The following is a 22,063-nucleotide window of genomic DNA, read 5'->3' as shown; positions in this document are numbered from 1 at the left end:
ATAGTCACTTGCAAAGGGCTTTATCCTTTTACCTTTGGGAAGGGCCAGTCAGATACGTATGCTGAGATTTTGCTGAGATAAGTCTTTCCAAGAATGCTGAAAAGCTCGAGGAGAGAAAAAAATTGTACTTACAAACTTGCTGATAGAGTCTTGTTTACCATATTCAGACCGATATCTTAAAATACAATACCTAATTATTTTCCCAGCTATATTTGTGGATCCTCATATAAGGCTCAAGGTCCATAGTGCTGTTTTCTTCAGATGAGATGTCTGCAGTGCTGTTACTACATTATACTCAAACATCCCTGGTTTTCTAGACTAGCTGTTATTAATGAAAAATGAAAATCATATCCTTATGTTACAAGTTCCGCTGATTCAGTCTTCATTTTCTTAATGCCTCCAGACCTGAAGACTTTCTTCATATTACTGTTGTTGTTATTGTTATACAATGTAGGCATAACAACTAATAACGGACAGTAGGAAAAACCATAGAGAGAATAAATAATGATTCAGAAAGGAGGCCACAGATATATTTCCAAATAGCCAGCACAGTTCCCAAAAAGGGAGGAAATAACGCACAAGATCAGAGCAGAAATCTTTCCAAAATTTCCAGTGAGCTGAACACATCATGAGACCTACTTCTCAAAAAACACGTCTCCTCTTGGATGTTTCTTCGGGCCTGCAAAGGGGAGCTCACACACTCCAGCAGCCCCTTGGCTGCCTCCCGTACCAATCGTGCCTAATGCCCAGTCTCTGCAAAACCCATGCTTAGATTTGGGCTTCTCCTTTTCCCTCTGAACCCCATCTTTGTAAGGGCTGGTTTTGGAAAGCTGGCTCTGCAGAGCTCTGGCAGAGCAACGGGACAGAGACAACCTGCCCCCCTTCTGCAACGCACCTACCCCTCGCAGCTGCTGAGTGTTGATGCCAACCGAAAGCAAGACCACGATTTTGCCAGGATAAGGCTGGAGGAGAGGAACTTGGGATCTGGCCTGTGATAATAGTTACTATAGCAGGATCCTCAGCAGAAATCATTGTTGTTGAGATGGAGGTATTTCCTTTTTGCCTCAGCCAAATATGATAATTGCTGTTTTCGAGATTTTTTTGTTAAACTAGATAAATTATTGAGTACGGACCCCTTACACATACTGGTTTATCCACGACCCTTTGTTGAAGATGGGGCCTTTGTTTCTGCCACCAATATTTCTGTCACTACAGGAATGACAAATCACCCAGGATGTTCTTTTCCATAATATATTTATATCTATGTTGTCCTACGGATCTTAAGACTAGTCCCTCCCTCAAGTGCCTTTGGTCAGTTGCATCCTTTTTTTTTAAACGATTCTTGCTTTCTTTGCAAGATGATAATTTTACATGGCTTGGAGCAACAGTTGCAGGAGATACACAATGCACTTCTAAGACTGTAAGACAACAACAGTGGCATAACTGACCAGGGTTTAAAGTTGTATCTGTACAGATTGTATGGAGTTTCCTTCTGTATAAGTAATTCCTCATGTCCAGGCTGCTGGGCAGCTGGGTTAGCTGAGCCAAGCCCACAAGACTCCACCACACTCACCAAAACGCTGGCAATGTGTCCAAGCCCAGGAGGGCTCTGTCTCACATTACGCTCCAGGATTAACACTCCGAGTGCGCAGCATACCCCGGAGCAGCGAAAGGTCCCCCATACACCCGGCTTTCAGAGCCTCTCTGGGTGCACGTGCAGGGACCACCACGTTCTGCGCATCCAGGCTCTGAGCACAAGCTCCCAGCGCCTGCTGCCTGCCTCGCATCACCAACATCCCCAGGATTATCCCCGGGGTACCAGTGACCTAAATACACTGTTTTGGACTTGAAAGTTGCTTTTGTTTTTAATGTTGCTGAGTCTCTGAAACCAGCACACGTAACAAACTGCCTGTTTCCAAGCAGCTGTTGTGTAACTTCGCTCCCCAGAGATGTTGCCTGCCGTTCATTTAATGGGCTCGGTTTCACTGGAAGTGCCTGGGGGAACCTCTTATCTCCCTAATTAGCAACAGAAGGGGCCAGTCCTTGCTGGAGGTAGCAGTGAAGCATTTGTGGGGATTCCTGAGAATAAGGGAGGCAGAGAAGGGGCCGTTTCCAGCTGGGAAAACACTAACTTTTATTCCACGTACGGTGCAGAGCAGAGGACCACAGAGAAGGTGTTGGGGGGAAGGTGCTTGCAGAAATGATGATGGGCTTTCTAGGCAAGAAAGAAGCATTTGGGAAGGGAGAGGAGGTGATGAGAGAGATTGTCTCTGGCCCTCCGAAGTTGTTCATTGCTCCTGCAATCTGAGTCTTATATAAGATACCGTGGAGCAGCACAGAGGCCTCGTGGGCTGGCTGCCGGTGGAGGCAGGAGCAGTGTTGCTGCGATCTGCTCTCAGTTGCCTGAGCTGGCTCATGTTAATAAGATTCAGGAATTAACAGTTTGGAAGTGCTTAGGAGCTCAGTGTTTCCTCCAGGGATGTGATCCCTGAGACTGAGCACAGAGCCTGCCATTCAGGGCTGGAGTAGACTTTGGTGCAAAACAAATCTCCCACAAATCAGCTGAATGTCCTGAGACCTCACTGGGAAGGTGAAAACATTGCTTGTCCATTACAGGCAGGGTGATGTTCCTTAGCCCTCAGGACACAGCCACACATGGAAAGCCCATGCGATCCCGTTTCTGGGCAGGGCTTTTTTCGTACAATACCAATTGAGAAGGGTTGTGTGTGCATGGACAGTGCCAGCTGGGACCTGTTGCGCTATGGGGACCGTTCTCCTTCAGAAGACACGGAGGGAATTACAGCGTTCAGTATCTTTGGCCTGTGGGAGCAAAGATCCAGTGAAGCAGAGGAAAGCCTCATCAGCCTTAAGGACCTTCCTTAAAAGCAAAGGAAGACGGTGAAGTGCAAAGACAGAGTGATAGCATAGGGCAAGCAGGGTTGTGGGATCCTGGAGGAGCACAAGAGAGATCTGAATCTTACAGATGTTGCCCTGCCCTGCAACATCACCGGCCTGCAGCTCACTGGTAGTAGCCACTGACCAGATGAAAAGGAGAGAGCTGGTCCCTGGTATAAGTCAGGAGATCATATTCATAAAGATCCACTGGTACTGAGTACTGTTTGCTCTCTAGTGATATTCTTAAGACAGTGAACCTGATTTTGTGCATGCAAAAGGAAAATTATGAAGCAAAGCCTTCACGTTGTAAGATGAAGGGCAGCGCCTTACAGCCAGGGCCATAAATCCCAGCGAGGGATAATCATTTCCAAGTTACCACAACATCTCAAGCTATAAAAGAGCTATGTTCAAAGTTTTTGTGTGCTCCACTCTTACCCCTGTTCATTAGCTCATTTCATAACCAGAAGTCACCAGCTTTCCTTCCTGTGTCTCAGGTTTCGGTATTAAAAGTATTTATGAGGCTTGGATTATGATTATATGAAACTGGCAATGAGAAAAACAGAAAGTCCAAAATAGAAAAAAGCCAAAATAGAAAAAAAAAAACAAAACAGTGGTATTACATGTGCTGTGAGCTTCTCTTTCCCACCAGAAGGCACCCAGTATTTGCAGACCTGTGGCTTGGCCTGCGGGTGCTTTCTCCAGCAGCAGGTCGCACTACGCCAGCTTTAGCGAATGGTCCTGGGAGAGCTGGCAGGTTATGTCGTGTTTGGCTCCTCCTGCTTGTATCCAGCTGCTAAACCAGCTGAAAGAATACATGACGGTAACATTTCCACGTGCGCATTTTCTGTCGTTGCTGCAGGGGTGATACTGCAGGTCATTGAGAAGAGCAGGAGAAAAACATAGGAAACGAGCTCTCTGCTAGTATGTGATTTGTACCATGTAAACGTATGAAACCCCTTTATAAAATGATGCCAGTTGTAAAGGGACTGCAGGATGGTAGCAATTGGAAGTTTAGACAGAGATGCAATAGTGAGTTACAGTATATCAAATGTTATGGTCTCACCTTTTTTTTTTTTTGTATTTTTTTTTTTTATTCTCGATGCCACAATGGCAGCTGAACCAGCAAAATTACAGCACTGGGATGAAGGCAAAAAACTTTCTGATGGTGCTCCGAGGAGGCTTTTTAAATATGGGTTCGCTAAGACGTCTGTCATTAAGGCTAAGGGATCCTGCCCCAGTGCAGGGAGATGCTCCGAGACACTTTGGCAGGTCCTTTCCTGTGGGGTTCCCCTTTCCATTTATGGGACATGCATCAATATCTCGTGGGAGGCAGCCTTGTTGACTCCAGCAAGCAGTTTCTGCCTGGATTTGTGCTTTTTGGCCACTAGAGGTTGCGAGAGAGAGGGGAAAAAAACCCTTGTTTCCCACGGACAAGGTGCTGCAGCATCCCAGGACAGGATTTCCTCTGCGACCCTTTGCTCTCTGGCCACCAGCAGTCACATAAAGCTCCTGCACATACCCTGTGTTTCAGTAAATGGGATCCTGGCATCTCAGCTGTTTCAGATTTATCACTGGGAGCTTGTTGCCTTTTAGCCCCATCGTATCAATGGCCTTGGTGTGTCCCCTTATATCTTAAGCAAAAGTCGTTCTGATTCTCCCAAATCTTTTAGACAGAGAGCAGCAACTTGTATCTTTGCAGCTTTAACTAGCTCTGCTGGCTCTTTCCCACATTCCTAGTATAGATAATTTCACTCTCAGCTGTTTAAGCCAGACCTTTTTCCACCAGCCTTTGTGCTTTTTACTAGCACTAAGAAATAGAATTTTCCTGAGGTCTCTTTTGTCTCATCACAGCCTGGTGTACCTCAGCCTGGCACCTTATGGGGTCCTCAGCTACCTTCCACATGAGTTGTAATTCTTTCCTCTCATTGCTAATAATTCTCTCGTTGCTAGTAATTCTCTAGTCTTCTGACTGTAGTCCCTCTGCAATCAGGGATACCATCTTCCAAGAGGCTTCAACAGAGCTGGTTTTGTTTGGGAAATAGAACCTTAAAGCTAAGTAATCCCAGAGGGGCATGCCCAGAAATAGCTATGCTGGAGCAGTAAATTGGACTGCGACCAAATGAAGGGTTTAGAAGCATTTCTTCCTGATGGCTCTTTTTGATGGCGCAGTGGCTGCATATGAACGCACAGTGGTGTGAGATGTAATCACCACAGAGCTCACTGGTGATGGTACTTCACTTTGAGCATTGCATGGAGATAGGAATCATCTCCTCTGACAGTAAAATGTAGCTGTTCCTGGAGTGAAGCACAGCAAGGACACCGTGCAACAACTTAGGAAGGAGGAGCCTTTATCCAGTAAGATTTTACTGACCATGAGGGAAATGAGATTTAGTTCCCTGAGCTAAAACAAAGCATTGTTTTCTGTGGAAAATGAAAAACTTCACTCTTCTTTTTTGTTTTGGCTACTGCAGATCACAGGTACACATGGAATAGAGACATGTGATACCCAGGCTGGAAGAGATACCTGCTCAGAGCAGGTCCAAGTAGGTCAGGTTGCTCAGTGCCTTGTTCCTGTCAAATTCTGAATGCCTCCAAGGATGGAGATCCCACATCCTCTCTGGGCCCCTGTCCCAGTGTCTGAATACCTCCATGGTGAATTAATTTCTCCTCATATCTATCAGAATTTCCCTTGTTGCAATTTGCATCCATTGCCTTTTGTCCTTCAACAGTTGCTCCTCCAAGATGAGTCTGTGTCCATTTTTCCTAGGCTCTCCACTAGGTAGCTGTAGACAGCAATAAGACCTCACCTGTTGCCTTCTCTTCTCCAGGCTGAACGAGCCCAGATCTCTCTGTCTCTCCTTGTACACCACGTGTTCTGGTCCCCTGGCAGCTTGGTGGCCCTACACCACTGAGGGTGGTTTCACTCAAGTCTCTCCTCTACCAGCAAGGCCAGAACTGGCCATGGCACTCCAGATGTGGTCTCACAAGTGCTGAAGAGAGCGAAGGGATCCTTTGCTACAGAGCAAGCGTGTTAGCCAGCTCAGCCTGCTAGCTAACGTGCTTGCGCTATAGCCCTGTACTCAGCTGGGCTTTGCTGCAGGGACACCGTGCTGACTCGGGCACAGCTGAGGACCTCAGCCCGGTCTCCGCAGAGTTGTCTTCTGCGCACTTGGCATCCAGCCTGTGCTGGTGCACAGGGCTATTCCCTCCCCACGCAGGACTTTGCATTTGCCTCTGTCGAACTTCATTTGCAACTACACTCTTAGGCAACAGGCGGCACTAAGGCATGGTGTAGCCTGCCTTGTCACCCAGAGCACGTCACCGTCACCGCCGAGGAGAGACCAGCGGAGAGCAGCGGCCAGCGAGGAGCAGCAGACATGTGGCAGGAGCTCCTTCCGAGTGCCTGGTGAGATCTCCTTGGTGTGGGCAGGGGGATTCCAAGAGGGGCTCCCCGAGGGCTCAGGGCAGGGGAAGGCCCCGGGGGGTCAGCAGGTCTCTGGAGGGTGGGATCGTGAGGCTGCGTTCTCCCCAGCGTGAGCAGGGAGGAGGTTTGATTAGACTGAGCCTTCATTTGTGTGGCTTAGAGAGCTGCTTCTGGGACACGCTTGCTTTGTTAGCAGTGCTGAGTTTGTGCTGTCGCCATGATAACTGGTTTCACGCCTCTGGCTCACTAAACTCCAGGATACAAGTACAGGGGGTTATTACTGCCCATTGCATAAGCTGCTCACCCTCCAGGGAGGTGGAGGCTGGCACTGCTTGCTCTTAGGAGCATTGTTCTTCTTTGTCTGGGAGCAGTTTAAGGAGATAGATACCTCCTTAAAAATCATGTATAGGCTGTCTCAGAGATTGTTACCAGATTGCCTCGGTGACTGCTGGGGTCTCCAGCATGGGCACTGGGTTCTGCATCACAGGCAGCAGTAGGAAACAAGAAACACCCAGCAGACTTGGCTTTTCATGGAGTTTCATGTCTTTTTTTTTTTTTTTTTTTGTCTCAAGGCATTGTAATTATGACACTAAACAGCTCCCTAATCTAGCTGCCTTCCACACAGCAGAGTAACAAGACTTTCTCTTGTCACTTCTAATTTTGCTAGATTTTAGACTGCATTTCTTACAGGAGAATCTATGAGGCTGAAAAAGAACTAGGGAAGAGGTTTTCTTTTTCTTGCAGGCAGCTGAGACCTAAAGGCTCGGTGTCCAGTCAGAAGTAGTTAGAAGTAGCAAAGGTACAGCAGCTCGTTGAACTCCAAAGGGCGAAAGGTCCCACCAGCCTTTCCTCCTGCCAGCCCTGCAGCACGGTGGGCACCGCATGGCTGGCAGCAGAACAACGCTTGCGCTTGAAAGTCCCCTGCCAAGGCTGTGCACCTATCGCTACACAGCAGTCAAAATAAACTATTTTCTTAGCTGAAGTAATACAGCTGCTCGTAGGATGAAATACCGCAAGGACACCTATCCAGTTATTTAGTGCCTTTTATCTAAATTATGCTGAAGGAGGGAATATTATGGCAACAAACTATCCAGCTAAAACACAGCCCAGAAACACTGTCTCTTTGTGCAGAGGCAGTGCCCTAAGCCCATCTCTTTCTGTCCCAGACAAAACGTAGGAAAAATAATGGCAGATGTTGCCAAGTGGCTAAATAGCTTGTGATCCCATGGCTGGGCAGTAAATGGTGCTGGCAGGTGACAGTCTTTGCACCATCACCGAGGGTTGGTATCATTCAGACAACACTATCAGACTACAAGGATCTTCTTTTTTTTTTTCCCCTTTTGTAGGGAGAGCGTCTTGTCGCGGATCAGGTGAGTGAAACAGCTGCTCTGTGCTGAGACCTCTACTTTTTATTAGCACCCTGGTTGAGGCACAGCATAGTCCCTTCCCTACCCTGTATGACAACAACAACAAAACCTTTGCTGACAGTCCCTTTGCAGCCCTCTGCCATAGCCCTAAACACCCCTACCAGTCCGCAAGCTGGAGAGCTTGAGGCACGGGTCAGGGGGACGTGAAGGTACACTACATTTAGGACTGATTGCTCAATCGTTGGAACAGTTTTGAAACATGCTGCATGTCTGTTAAAACCAACTCTGGTGACTTAGCTCCCATACCTCAAGAAAGCCTGAAATCTTGCTGTCTAGAACAGAAACAGGGGCACCAGACAGACAAGCTGAGACCCTTATCCATGGAAAGCTATGGTGGAGGGCCAGTGTTGCCCTAAAAGATGACCGAATCTGTAGGGGAACTATGTATAAAGCACTGCCAAGAGGGACATGTCCAGCACATCCACCTCTCTCCAGCAGCTGAAGACCTTTGTCTCTGCTCCTGCTCCTCAGCCCGTTCTCTCTGTGCAGTTTTTATTCCTGGAGGAGTCCAGCTGCTACTATCCCATTCACTCCAGTACCTGCCTTAAAATAGACTGGCCCATACCCTATTGACCCTTGTCCCCCAGGGTACCCTGGTTCACAAGAAGAGGGACAAAGAAGCCTCGTGATCAGCAAGTCCTGATCAGCAAGGACTTCAGGTCCCTAAGAAGCACTGGTAGATGTAACCCTGGCCCAAATCTTGCCTGTGATCTTCAGAAATAACAGAAACCCCCAGCCCCTGCTGACGCCGTAGGATCTGTAGGCATTTGTTACTGCCCAGGCCTGACCAATGTGCATACAGGCCTCAGCATAGTCCCTTTACCCTTGACACTTCTGTTGTTGAACACAATTTTGCGCCTCCCCAGGTCTTTTGAATATTCTCAAAAGAATGCCATCCTGGTCCCCGTGGCCACCCTGGGGGTTGGAGGGATGCTGGTTTACTGGCTGAGATCTCGACACAAGATCAAGACTATTGAAATGGGCGATGGATGGTGGGGCTCAGGTGAAAGACCCCTAAAAGGGAAAGAAGATGAAAGTATCCGTCCCTTCAAGATTGAAACATCTGACAAAGAAATCGAGGTACCAGCGGCTGGGATGTAGGGAGGGGCAGAAAGCTACAAGCTGGGGCCAGTCCATCACCCACCTTACTGCTTCGAGGTGATGTCGCAGGGGTGGCAGCAGTGCACTTGTATACGCCAGTGCAGCTACCTAGCACCATTAGATGATGCTCTGGCTCACCACCCTTTATCAATGGCATTTGAGCTCAGACTCATTGTAATGTCCCATGAAGATTTTTGGAGACCACAGAGCCTCTGTGCAACCTTCAGCTGCTCCTGCAGAAAGGCCATGCTTTGAGCAGCAGACTTTGACGATGGGTCTGTGGATGGTGGAGCAGGGTGGGAGGGTGTAGGGGCAGCAGTGGCACTGGTGAGACAAGCCTGAGGGGCTTCCACAGAGGGAAGGGCTGGAAGGGTGAAGAGGGACAGGGTCTTGACTGAGTCACAGCACCTCTGTTCCCACATGCCTGTCCCTAATTATGTGGTGAAGTAGAAGTCAGCAGCTCAGGCTGAGCTTCTTACTCTTCACCCAGCCAGCGGAGCTGGCAAGCTCCTAGTGCCAAAAACCCTGAAGTGAGTTAGCAGCAAGGCAAGAGTAGGACCCGGTACTCCTGGGTGCACTGGAGGAAATGGTAACCTGTAGAAAAATCTATTCCTCATATAAACAATTCAAGGGGTCACGTAGAGTATGCCACTGCTTCAGAAGGGCTCGTGGTGTCCCAGATAGCGGTACAAAAGCCGGCAGAGCCAGGAGAGCCCATCCCTGCCCACCCTGGCGTAGGGCACGCATGGGCAACCTCGCAGGCAGGGCTCCCCTCCGCAGGACCTGCACCGCCGCCTTGAGCAGGCCCGCTACGCCCCGCCGCTGGAAGGGGCCGCCTTCCACTACGGCTTCAACTCCAGCTACCTGCAGAAGGTGGTGGCCTACTGGAGGAACCAGTTCGACTGGCGCAAGCAAGTGGAAGTCCTGAACAAATACCCCCATTTCCAAACCACCATTGAAGGTGAGGGGGTCTCTGTGGCTTGAGCAGGGGTCACTGTGAAACGCATGGAGAAAAGGGGGGGATTTAAGAGGTTGCCATATTTAAGACAATAGCATGCATCACAGCTTAGTGATATGAGTGAAACATTATTAATAACCTTCTATAGATGAAGACAATTACACAGTGGCAATAAGATTAGGTGTGCTTCAAGATGGGCTTCATCTGGCTCTGAACCTTTGCTAATGATGAGGTTTTCTCCTGCTAGTGCCTTGAAGCCACCTTTGAAAAACTGCAAAGTTTACCCAGACTCTGAGGCTAGAATTTCCCCCACCACCCCCCAGTTTAGGCAAGTGAGGTCAGCCAGACTTCAGGGAAGTGATCTGAAGATTAAACTTCTACCTTGCACTTACTTTTTCATATGTCTCTTTTTATCACCCACATATTTTGTAATTTTGTCATGGTTTTGAATGTGCCTTACCTGCATTATGCTATTTATTTAAGTGCATCTCTACTTACATACCGTGAGACCAGTTTCTCAGGAGATGGATGCTCGATCTCCTGTGACCCCAGTATCTGGGGCTGGGATCAATACCTCTGTCTGTATGTAAAAGATGAGACACAGGAACAGAAACAGGCATCCCCTTTCAGCTAGGCATGTTCTTGCCATAGGTTGATCGTCTAACTTCTGCTACGAATGCTAATTACAGTTTTGCCACCCTCCTTCTTCAGAGTCTAGAGCAGAAATTGTGATGGAACCAGAGCTTAATTTGTCTGTCTTGAATGTGTGGCAGGGATAGATATCCATTTTATCCATGTGAAGCCCTCCTACGTCCCTCACGGTCGAGCTGTTCAACCTCTGCTGATGGTCCACGGTTGGCCCGGCTCCTTCTACGAGTTCTACAAGATCATCCCCCTGCTCACAGAGCCGGCCGAGCACGGCCTGAAGGAGGGTGATGTGGTGTTTGAGGTCATCTGCCCATCCATCCCAGGCTATGGCTTCTCGGAGGCACCACACCAGAAAGGTAAGCGATGAAAAGGCTCTGTTGGAATCGCAAGGTTTTTGGAGTAACACGTCAGAGACCCCTGGGCCCCCTGGGCATCACTGTGGATGCAGATGCTTGGCTCTGCATTAACATCCACATGGCTGAAGCACTGGGGCTGGTTGTGGAGATTTGGAAGGCAATGGTAACTGGAAGCCAGGTCTGCTTTCCACCTTCTCCACTTTCCACCGAATTTCTATCTTGTGGTCACTTTATCGCCAAGGAACGGGGCAGAGCAGCATAGCACGCTGTGCCTTCACACAGCAGCACACTCGCATGCATCTGGCAGGCCACAGTCTTTGGCCAGGGGATGAACACTAGGACAAACAGACCTCCTGTGTTTCTCTTCACCTACAGGCTTTGACAGCATAGCAACTGCTCGGATATTTCATAAGCTGATGAACAGACTGGGCTTCAGGGAATACTACCTACAGGGAGGAGACTGGGGATCTCGTATTACCACAAACATGGCCCAGATGCTGCCACAGTGAGTAGCAAAGGGAACCAGTGCAGAAAAGCCGCCTTCAGTTCTTACCCTGCCTTCTGGCTCCATGGTCCTGGTTCTGCCTTCTGTTTGCCCTGCCTCTCATCCCCTGCTGCTCCAGGGACATCCCCACCCCTGTGCGTTCAGTTGTATTCATATGCTTTGCATTGATATTGGTGCAGTTCTCACGCTTCCTAAATTTCAGTGCTGTTTGGCTTCTCTTTCACTAGCTGCGGAAGTAAATTCTGCTGCATTTTGATCTGAGACCTCAAGGCGACAGATCGTCATTCTAAACCAGGAAGGAGATAAATTTAAAATCAGCAGGGAGAAAAGGAAGGAAATAATTCAGCAGCTGAACAGTGCCATGAAGTACAGGACTTTCTTATCTCAAATGCTGAGACTGGTCAGAAAAGAAACACGATACCTTCCATAGAAGATGGCACCACAGCTCATTGTTTAGCATTTAATGAAAAGCGGGCACCACAGCCATGCTTAGGTCAGAGAGTAGATAAAGGAGACAGCTCTCAAAGCAGTTAGACTGCAGGCTGAGCAGCTCGCTGTTCCCAACTGCAGTTGTGCTTCACAGCACCCAGAGCGCTGTGGCCACATGGCGATCTACTCAAGCTTTCAGCAAATACCCAGCGCAGCCGGTTCCCTACAGCATAGAACAACACCGGATCAACAGCCAGAGCTACCAGCATGGATATGCCACGTCCAGCAACTGAGCAGCTAAAGCTAACATCCTACCAGTGGCACAGCTGGACGGAGGTGTCACCAGCTGTACCATTTCTAACTCCCATAACTTTTTTATTTTTTGAATCATGATGCACCCGAAGGGCTTTATGTATTTGGCTCAGTGAAATACTTCTATCACAGCTCCAGTCAGACTTATCTTCTAGAAAATTTGGAGACAGAAAATTGCTTGGTTTAACCTTCTACTCATTAACTTAATTTTAGATCTGTGAAAGGGCTTCATCTGAATCTCGTCTTCATCGGCAGACCAGGTTTGAGAAGGATGATTTCTGTGATGCTTGGGGTTTATGTACCATGGCTGGTAGGCCTCACTAGGGAAGATGTTCGACGTATGTACCCTTTCATCCAAAAGAACATACATGAAGTTCTGCGAGAGTCTGGATACTTACACATCCAAGCCACCAAACCAGACACTGCAGGTAATGAACCTTCTCCATATTGCTATGAACATTGTATACTAACTGCTTATGGTATATGAAAACTCATAGTTGAACAAAGTCCAACCATGTTTGAGAAGCAATGAGTTCTGGTGACCAAATGCCAGACATGGGGACAAGAACTGCATAAAAGGAAGTTAAAAGGAACAGCTTAAAAAAAGATGGAGACAACAAACATCACTTTTCAATGTCCTTTAAATGGCATGCCACTTCTCTTGGGTAAAGAATCCCTTTGCAAAAAGCCTCTTAAAGTAAAGCACAGGATCCTGAAATTGAGGCTTCTAGAAGTAAATGTGGGTGAAAACAAGAGAAATATCATAAGCAAGTGCAATGTGAAATGTACAGAAAAGTAGACACAGCCCTGACACCTCAAAAGCCAGAAGCCTGACCTAGCTAGCGGGGCCAGTAGATAAGGAGTCTGAAGAAAGATATGGCCATCTCAGAAAAGTGAAACAAACTATTTGCATCAGTCCCCAGTAGCGAGGATTATGGGGTATTCCTTCATTTAAATAATCCCTCGTCAGGAAAGGCAGCAGAGCAGTCTCAGGCTGGTGTCAGACATGCAGATCATGGAATGAGTAGCACCCCATCCTGGCATTCACTGAAAAAAGAACAAACTCAGACTGAAACATTAACTAATGCCTGGTCCGTTGCTTGAAGTGATCGCAATAATAAAGAAATAAAAGGAGGCAGGCAAGATACCAGGTTGGGTTGGGGTTTTTTTTTGCTTTTTGAGAGCCAAACAGTGAAGGTAGCTCCAGAAAAACAAAGACCAGTATGTCTAGCCTCTGATCAGAAAACTAGCAGAACTGTTTTAAGGAGGAGAATTGATTTACCAGTGATAATATCACAGGGAAATCATGCTTCAAAAAGCAGAGCTCTAGCAGAGCTGTGGATCTAGTAATGGAACATATTTCATTTCCAAAAAAGTTTTGCTGAGGTTCCTCCCCCAATGTCCCTAAAGAAATTAAACTGCCTTAAGAAAAGTATCAAGTTCATAGATTAATAACTAGTTAACATGAGAATCCAAGCATAGGAATAAGTAAGCAAGTTCCAGGGGAGGGAGAGTATCACAAAAATCTGTGCTGGCACCTGTACATTTCAACATGATCCTAATTTCTTTACAGATAAAAGTTAATGGTTAAGTGAAAATTTGACAGCTGTCCAGGGTTTGGTTTAATCTGAAGATAACTGCAGAGAGTTGCAAAAACATTCCAGTGACTGGGTGATTAAACTGGCCAATAAAAACTGATGTCAACGAAGTCCGAAGCAATTTAAGTAGAGGAAGAAAATCACAATGGCCTCTAGTTTGGCTGCTGCCATATAAAAATATCCATGAGTCATGGATGGTGCTTTGAAATACCAGCTGGATCAGAGTTTAAGAGAATCTTCTAAGCTCTTAAAGAAAGCAAAAAGAGACTAAAACACTAAATCCACGATACTCAGAATCTGTTGCACACCTGTTTTATAAATATATTTTAGAATCAGAAGAATACAGGAAGGGGAGAAAAGGAAGACTGAAGTGACCAAGCAGCTTCCATACAAGCAGTGGACATAGTCTAGGACTCTTCAACCTGGAAAAAGAAGAGCAGGGATTTTGTAGCACACAAAAATTGTGAAATGTAGAAAATTAATAGGGGGGGAAGGAAATGTATTCCCTCCTCAGTCTCAAGAAATATCTACATTATCAGTTTGGTTCTCATTAGGCAGGTTTAAAGAAAAGCTAAAGTATTTTTGCTCACCACAAGTTGTGGTACCTAAGATGTGGCACAGGTTGAACGACTAAAAAGTTGCAAACAAGACCGGTATTGCTGAGCATCTAATCCATGGACATTGAATACAGTGGTTCAGAAGGAGCATTCAGCCCAGAAAATGCCCATCTCCAGACTGGTCATGTGCTAGCTGGCACATTTTGGCCTGCTTTGCCATTGGGTCAAAGCATTTGCATGGCTTTGATCAGTAGCAAATCACTCCAGGCCTGCCAGTGCAGGGAAAACTGTTGTGCCAACGCACAAACTTACTTTGCGTGAGCTATGTCCACTATCAAGACCGTGTTGTGCACCATCTTCTGCAAAAGTCACTCCATCATAACGTCACACTAAAATACACTTGAGAGCAGGCAATGCCCAGTACAGTGTAAAACTACAGCCTAGGGTATGGTACAGGCATTTTCCCAAGGCGAGCCTCTATCACTGCTGAAGAACACAGATATAATATGCTGTGTACCTGCTGTGTTTATAATGTTTGTTAGCGTTCCCCAAAGGCAGGAACAGATAACAAATACACACACGCCACTGTTTAAATTAGATTAAAAGTGATGCACAGCACTGAGGCTCCTGGGTATGCCTCCTAAGCAGGACAGTGCTCCCAAATAGTTTATCTGAAATTTCTTTTCAGAGTGTAATCCCTTTACATCTGAATTTGCCCATTCTGGCACACATTGCCAAGAAGCCAACAGGACTTTGTTAGCTCCTAGCTGCTTTTGTATAGGAATTACCTGAGTTTGTAGTGCTGTCAGTTACAGCTGGAATTCCTCCGGGGTGAATTTGTCAAGAATAAAGTACTACCAGGGCTAGGAAAATACAGACTCTCTACTGAATTCTCCCAGAAAACTCTGAAGAACTCATGAAAGTCCAGTTTAACTTCCACTGAAGCACTGCAATGCCAGGCAACTGCAATAGCTCTCCCCCTCTTCTCCTGAATTAGGTTGTGGACTGAATGACTCCCCTGTGGGGCTTGCTGCATATATTTTGGAGAAGTTCTCTACCTGGACAGATAAATCATTTCTGCATCAAGATGATGGAGGCTTGGAAAGGTAAGCAAACAGATGCTCTTCCATGACAAGACTCACAAAAAGACTGAGTGATGATAGCTAATGAAGAGACAGGTAAAAGACTGGCCAGTCAAAGCTGCATTTTAAGGATGAAAGATTACACCTGACAAGTAGTAGTTCAAACTCACAGCAGACTGCTGGCAAACCACTGCTTCAGCACCAGGCAGTTTCACTCTGGGCACGCAGATGCCGATTAATTTGCTGCTTGAAAACGAGTGACAACCAACAACTATCCTTCAGGGCATGAACCCAATACTGCATATTGAGAAACAGCTTTCAATGAAATTTCTTCTTCTTGCTCTCCCAACAGCAAATACTCTCTTGATGAGCTGTTGACCAACGTGATGATTTATTGGGTGACGTCCTCCATTGTGTCCTCAATGCGATTCTATAAGGAGAACATCTCCAAGGACCCTGGTCTAACTGCTGATGCCAGGTAATGAAGTAGCCGGTGCAAAACAGATTTCCAAATAGATTGAACCACATTTGCCTATATAAACATTTAGATCACTTACAAAAGCAAATTTAACTAGTTAAAAAAAAAAAAATCAAAGTTCTTATTTTCTTTTGATAAATACAGTTAAGGGTCACTTTTCTTTTGAACCTATAATTCACACGGTAGCTTGTGACCAAGACAATGCAGAAGACTTACCAAAGCATATTCAGTCTTGTTTGCATTCAAAATACGGGTCTATATACTCATTCACCAAGCAAATGTAATCTGTGGCTTAGTTCAGCAAAACCAAAACAGAAAATCTTAAGCATTTCTAAGAGAGAAGTTTAAACTGAATTAGGAAGGATGTAGTTTACTGGTGGATAAACTACGAACTGTAACAGTTAAGCACAAACTTGGGGAAGAAGCAATTTGGAGAGCAGCACTTGAAACCAAGCATCTTCTAACAGCCACTGGCTCTAAGATGACTAAAAGAGAGGCTGACCAGGAAAATGCTGCTGAGCAGAACTCTCCAAGTGATTGATCATACAAATAGAAGAGCCTTTAGGAGAGTCTTTTTCTTTGTAGACTGAACCATTTTACTTTCCTCTTGAGAGAATAATTCGTTATGCTGGTACCATAAATTCTAAAAGTAAACATGAGCTAGCTCATTTCTGGCTTTCACAGAGGTGTGGCATCATGCCACTTATCACAAAACTACAAAACAAGGTAAGCTTAAAAATCTGAAATATTTCAAGACTGAACTGTGTGCAAAGTTGGCTCTACTTTACACGTCTTTGGGTATGACGTTCTTAAACTCAAGGAGATCCAAATACAAGTGAGGCTCTTCAGCAGAGTACAGACCACAAAATGAGTTGCTGTGGTGAAACTTCTCCAGCTGACTGTGGCAGTTACGAGTCAGAAGGTTTCCATAGGCTTTCCCCAGAACTTCTTTGAAAAACACGGTTAACTAATGTCTTCTAGGGTTGGAGTGCATGTTCCCACAGGAATTGCAGCTTTTCCTCAGGAGATAATACATACACCACGCACCTGGGCAAAGCATATATTCAAGAACATCATCACTTACTCTTACATGCCACGTGGAGGGCATTTTGCTGCCTTTGAGGAACCAAAGCTTCTAGCACAAGACATCATGCACTTTGTCAGAAAGGTGGAACAGCTGTGAACCTGCAGTTTAGACACAGACGTAGAATGGAAGCAAGTTGTTCTGCCACCAGCAGAACGTTTACTTTGAGAGATTAAAATAAATCCAATGTACTGACATACAGAAGCCGGCATTTTATTTTTATGATGATTACACTACTAAACTTGTTAATCAAGCTCTAAAGCTCTTCACAAGAAAAAAAAAAGCATCGTCTTCTTTCACTCCTGGCACCGTATCATTGCTGTATTCATAGTTCAAGTATAACAGAATATGTAAACAGTTTAATGCAGTAACATTGCACTCATTTGGGAAAGAGAGCAGAAAGGAACTGGCCCTTTGTTCCTCAGACCTAAGGCTTCTGCTCAAATGCTTCTTTGAATATTTGAGTGCTAGCATTCTTAAATATGCATTGCAAGCAGCTTTGGTGGAAGTGTAAAGGATTTTGATCTCCTGAGCACAAACACTCCTACGTTCAAGTTATATTTCATTCAAGAGACCTGCGATTACATATTGAAGTGGGCAGCTGCACATAAAGCAGCTCTCTTCATTCTAGCAGTTTCTCCCCTGGAGGTAGCTTTAGCAGTTACTACACATTGTAAACAGTTGTTAATGGATAATAAGGCAGACATCACTCCTAGTGTTTGCCAAGCTCAAAAATATCAATTTCTTTCTAGTTCTATAATCCAAAAGGTCAAAGTTAAAATATGCACCAAGTGTAAAGGGTTACTTCAACCTTTACCTTCCTTTCAAAGGATTTTATCACCCCAACGTGCAATTTTTGCTAGCAAGAAACTGCAAGCAACCTCACTACAAGTAGGCTTGAGTTTCTCTTCAAACGAGATAGAGCTATTTGGAGCTATTAAGTTCATTACCTTACAGATACATACCTAGCTGACTGAGGAGAACTCCAGCAGATATATAGTTCTGGCACACTGTGCTCTAAAGGTTTCTCCCCCTCCCTGTCCCAGTCTGCCCTAGACACCATGCCAGAAGGGCGGGCTCAAGTTCCGCTCCCAAGTAACACATTCTAATTTAGAACAGGAATTTGACAGGTAAAGGTAGTGCTGAGCTTGATCACACTCCTCTCATTTCAGAAACACTTAAAAGTCCAAGACTCTAAAACTTCTAAGAGGTAAAAAACAAGCAAGAAACTAATTTTTTTGTTGTTGTTTTTTAAGGTGAGAATAAGCTAGCATACTGGGGCAGGAATCATGACTTCCTCTGAAGAGGGCTAGAGCAGAAACTGCTTACTTTTAACTGTGTATCTGATTGTCAGGCCTGTTGGACTAAACGTTAGTAAAAAAAATAGGAAGATGTGCTTCCCTGCCTCTGCAGGGCTGCTCAACCACTTTTCATTCCCAGTACATGACAGTGCTAGATACCAGACCTCCCAATTGCTGAGAAATCCCACTCCTTGTATTAAGTACACTAAATTGATTTATAGGGAAGTCTAATTTTATCAAAAAGATGGGCAAACATTTGAGTACTCAAGCCTGATCAGACTGCAGGGAAAGGTCTCCTTTTACAGGTATAGGGTAGGTAAGAATGGTTATGGCCTTTATACTAGTGGCCAAGTAATAGTATGGCCAATAGCATTGGCCAAATAATCACGTACATTATCTAGAGTCCCAAACAATCAGCTAATGTAGTAATTATGACCAGAGAAATGGCCACATTAAAACTCAGGGGAGAGAAAACTGTGTCCAGTACTTGCCAGTTCAGTAAGTATGCAGCACGAAAGTTTTAGCCCCAACATGCTAATTCATCTCCTGTGCAACAACTCAGGTCCCTAAAGAATCACTGTATCTGTGTGCAGCTGTGCCTTAAAGGGTGTTTGCTTTCAACAACTCAGGAGATGGAAGACAGATGAACACAGTCAAGCTACAGGAAAGCAGTAGATGCCCTGGGAAGAGATCCAGACAGACAAGAATATGCAGTTATATTTGATAAAGTTATTATTACTTAAAGCAGCACCAAAGGTTATTCCAATATTCCATTAAAGTTCTACAGAGCATAGGTCATTCATGAAAGCCTCTGAGTGTCACTGGTGCTTGAAACCAGACGTAGTCCTCCCAGGCAGAAGTCATATGCTCAGGCAGCGAGGCACTTATGTTGACGTCTCCATCACAGGACAAGTTGACAGTTAGTTTCCTCCCTTGGGTTGGCACTTTATAGTTGAGCTTGGGCCGGAACCAATCGACACCACAATCGCGGTGTCCTTGGAGCATAACAACAGTGCCCACCACAGGGAGAGCCTTAAGTTCGCTGAAGACATCTGCAATGAAGAGCGAGTGAAAGAGCTTGCGAACACAGGATGCAGTTTTCAGGCTCACCTCAGCACTGCCCTCATAGATACCCTCCAAGTTGAGCTCATAGAGCTCCTTGGGTCTCATGACGTTGCCTCCAAGTAGGATAAGAACTCGAGGAACCAGTGTCAAACTAAACATGACTTCCAAGTGCTGCAGCACTCCCTCCAGCTCCATCAGCACCTGCTGGCACTTCTTGCTTGCCAGGTCCATGGAGCGTGGCTTCTTAATCACATCTCCATCCTGGGAAACAAAAAAAAAAACCCAAAAACATGAGGACACTTCATTATTAGGACATATTAGTTCTAATACACTCCTCAGAAAGCATGGCCCATCCCATCCCTGAAAGTCAATGGGGGTTCAAAGGGTTTAATGCTGCTTTTAAGAGATATAGGTACCCACATATAGAATCAGGAGATCCAAGAGGATCACAAAAGGCCGCTCCATAGCTACTCGGTTTAAATCTGAGCCACACTGTTGATGAATTCCCACAAGAATCAGAAGCCCCATGTTTTAAAGATCAGCTATCACCACTAAACCACTTCATATTGATTTTTTGTTATCTTAAAGTTGAGTAACAAACAGAACAGTTACATGCTGTGAGCGGAAAGTGGAACAAGACGTAAACAGTAACTTGTTGAGACCTTTACCCACCCAGCCTAAAGCTTTTTTTTTTTTTTTTTAAATGAAGCTGTGGTGACATTCCAGCACACAGCTACCACCGGGCGCGTTACCTCAGCAGCAGCTGGTGCAGCATAACGGCGGTTTCTGAGCTACAGCGGTCAGGGGACAGCTGGAGCTCAAACGACGCAGCCCCCCCCCCCCCCCCATCTCCGGGCCCGGGTCCCTCCCAGCCGTGTGTGTTCCCCCCGAGCCTGGGGCCTCTACCAGCCTTGCCCCCCCCATCTCCGGGCCTGGGTCCCTCCCGGCCGTGTACCCCCCCACCCCGGGCCTGGGGCCTCCACCGGCCTTCCACCCCTCCCAATCTCCGGGCCCGGGGCCCTCCCGGCCATGTGTGTTCCCCCCGGGCCTGGGGCCTCTACCGGCCTTCCCCCCCCCCATCTCCGGGCCCGGGGCCCTCCCGGCCGTGTGTGGTCCCCCCGGGCCTGGGGCTTCTACCGGCCTTTCCCCCCCCTTCCCCCCGCCCCCCCCCCCCCCCAATCTCCGGGCCCCTCCCAGCCGTGTGTGGTCCCCCCGAGCCTGGGGCCTCTACCGGCCTTCCCCCCCCCCCCCCCATCTCCGGACCTGGGTCCCTCCCAGCCGTGTACCCCCCCACCCCGGGCCTGGGGCCTCTACCGGCCTTCCACCCCCCCCAATCTCCGGGCCCGGGGCCCTCCCGACCGTGTGTGTTCCCCCCCGGGCCTGGGGCCTCCACCGGCCTTTCCCCACCCCCCCCATCTCCGGGCCCGGGGCCCTCCCGACCGTGTGTGTTCCCCCCGGGCCTGAGGCCTCCACCGGCCTTCCACCCCCCCCCCCCCCATCTTCAGGCCCGGGGCCGCCCCGGCCGTGTCTCCCCCGCCCCCCCGGGCCCGGGGCCGCTCCCCAGACCTGCGCTGCCCGCCGGCAGAAGTAGGCGAGCTGCTCGTAGGGCAGCGGGAGCTGGTGCCGCTGGTGCAGGACGTGCTTGAGGAGCTCGCAGGCGAAGCGGCAGCAGCTCTCCCGGCTCACGGCGCCCGGGAACACCACGGAAACCGACGGGCAGGCGGCCGCCGGCCCGCTCCGCCGGGGTCTCATCCCGCCACCGCGATCCAGGGCCGGCAGCGCCTCAGCTACGAGGAGCCGGGACGCGGGAGGGGCCGCTCGGGCGGGAGCCACCGTGACGCCGGGAGCCGCCATTTCCTGGGCAGGGGAGCGCATCCGGCTGGGATTTGAATGGCCGCCGCCGCGGGGTATCATGGGAGCAGCGCAACGGCCCCCCCCGCGCGGCTGCCGCAGGTGCGGGCGCCGTGTTCGGCGGGGAGAGGCGGGGCTGGCCTCGGTCTGGTAGAAGGAGGGTCCCTGGGCGGCCCGGCCCAGCCCCGGGGAGCGGGACGGGCTGAGCTGACCTCTCCTCCTCGCCGGCCCGGGGCTTGGGGGCCGCCGCCGGGGCGGTCGGTGGGGCTGAGGAGGCACCGGGGCGGCTGCGGCAGGCCCGGCTGCCTTAGCCCGACCACCGGCGCCGTGAGCTGCGGCTGCCTCCTTGCAAGGCTGGTGGTTTCCCCCCCCGCCCGGAGCAGGGTGCGCGGCAGCGAGGGGGCGAAGCCCCGCCGGCAGCCCCCGGGCCGCTGAGCTCCCCCTGCCGCCGCCGGATGGCGCCGCTGGCTGCGGTCCCTCTGCCCCGCGGCGGGCGCTGCTCCTCCCGGCCGGGAGGCGGGGGCGGGAGCCTGCGCTCCGCGGGAGCTGCCGTGTTTGGAAACAACGTGGCCGCAGCCCCATTGGGCGCTGCCGCCGCGGCACGGCGAGAGGAGGGCGGGCGGGAGCGGGCTTCCCTCGCAGCAGCTTCGGCTGCCTGGTAAAAGCGCCGAGAGAAGCGTGAAAACTTGGGCAAACGCTGACGGAGCGTCGCGCTCCCCGCGGGACGCGGCGGAGAAAAACAGGGCGCGGCGGCGGCGGCGGCTGGCAGAACGCTCCGTGGGGCAGGGGACCGGCGCTCTCGCTCGGACTCCAACTCCCATCCGCCCCCGCGGAGGGAGCCCGTGAGGGAGCGGGGCGGGGTGCCGCGGGGTGCGCCGGGAGCTGTAGTTCCGAGCGGGGCGGCGGGCGGGACTCCGTTTCCCGTGGCGCCGCGCGGCCGTCGGTGGCGGCGGGGCCGGGGCGGGGAGCCCGGGCGGGGAGCGGGGGCTGCG

The 22,063-nt window shown here is 48.7% G+C and overlaps 2 protein-coding genes across 2 annotated transcripts; one reads left to right on the top strand and one right to left on the bottom strand.

Annotated features, from left to right (window-relative positions):
- Positions 1 to 6,132: 6,132 nt before the first annotated feature.
- Positions 6,133 to 17,058, top strand: LOC104329296 (epoxide hydrolase 1). Its single transcript, XM_009934399.2, has 10 exons — positions 6,133 to 6,301; positions 7,666 to 7,689; positions 8,613 to 8,826; positions 9,628 to 9,808; positions 10,579 to 10,809; positions 11,185 to 11,314; positions 12,269 to 12,483; positions 15,208 to 15,316; positions 15,645 to 15,770; positions 16,752 to 17,058. The coding sequence occupies exons 1-10, from the start codon at positions 6,273 to 6,275 to the stop codon at positions 16,951 to 16,953; spliced, it is 1,461 nt and encodes a 486-aa protein (XP_009932701.2). The 5' UTR covers positions 6,133 to 6,272; the 3' UTR covers positions 16,954 to 17,058.
- On the bottom strand, positions 17,051 to 21,134 carry MAD2L1BP (MAD2L1 binding protein). The gene is made up of 2 exons (XM_075412758.1): positions 20,787 to 21,134; positions 17,051 to 19,481 (listed from the first exon to the last, which is right to left on the bottom strand). The coding sequence occupies exons 1-2, from the start codon at positions 21,132 to 21,134 to the stop codon at positions 18,951 to 18,953; spliced, it is 879 nt and encodes a 292-aa protein (XP_075268873.1). The 3' UTR covers positions 17,051 to 18,950.
- Positions 21,135 to 22,063: the final 929 nt, after the last annotated feature.

This window comes from Opisthocomus hoazin, chromosome 2, assembly GCF_030867145.1.
Source record: "Opisthocomus hoazin isolate bOpiHoa1 chromosome 2, bOpiHoa1.hap1, whole genome shotgun sequence".
In the NCBI taxonomy this organism is placed as follows: Eukaryota; Metazoa; Chordata; class Aves; order Opisthocomiformes; family Opisthocomidae; genus Opisthocomus; species Opisthocomus hoazin.
This window is presented reverse-complemented; position numbering and strand designations above follow the sequence as displayed.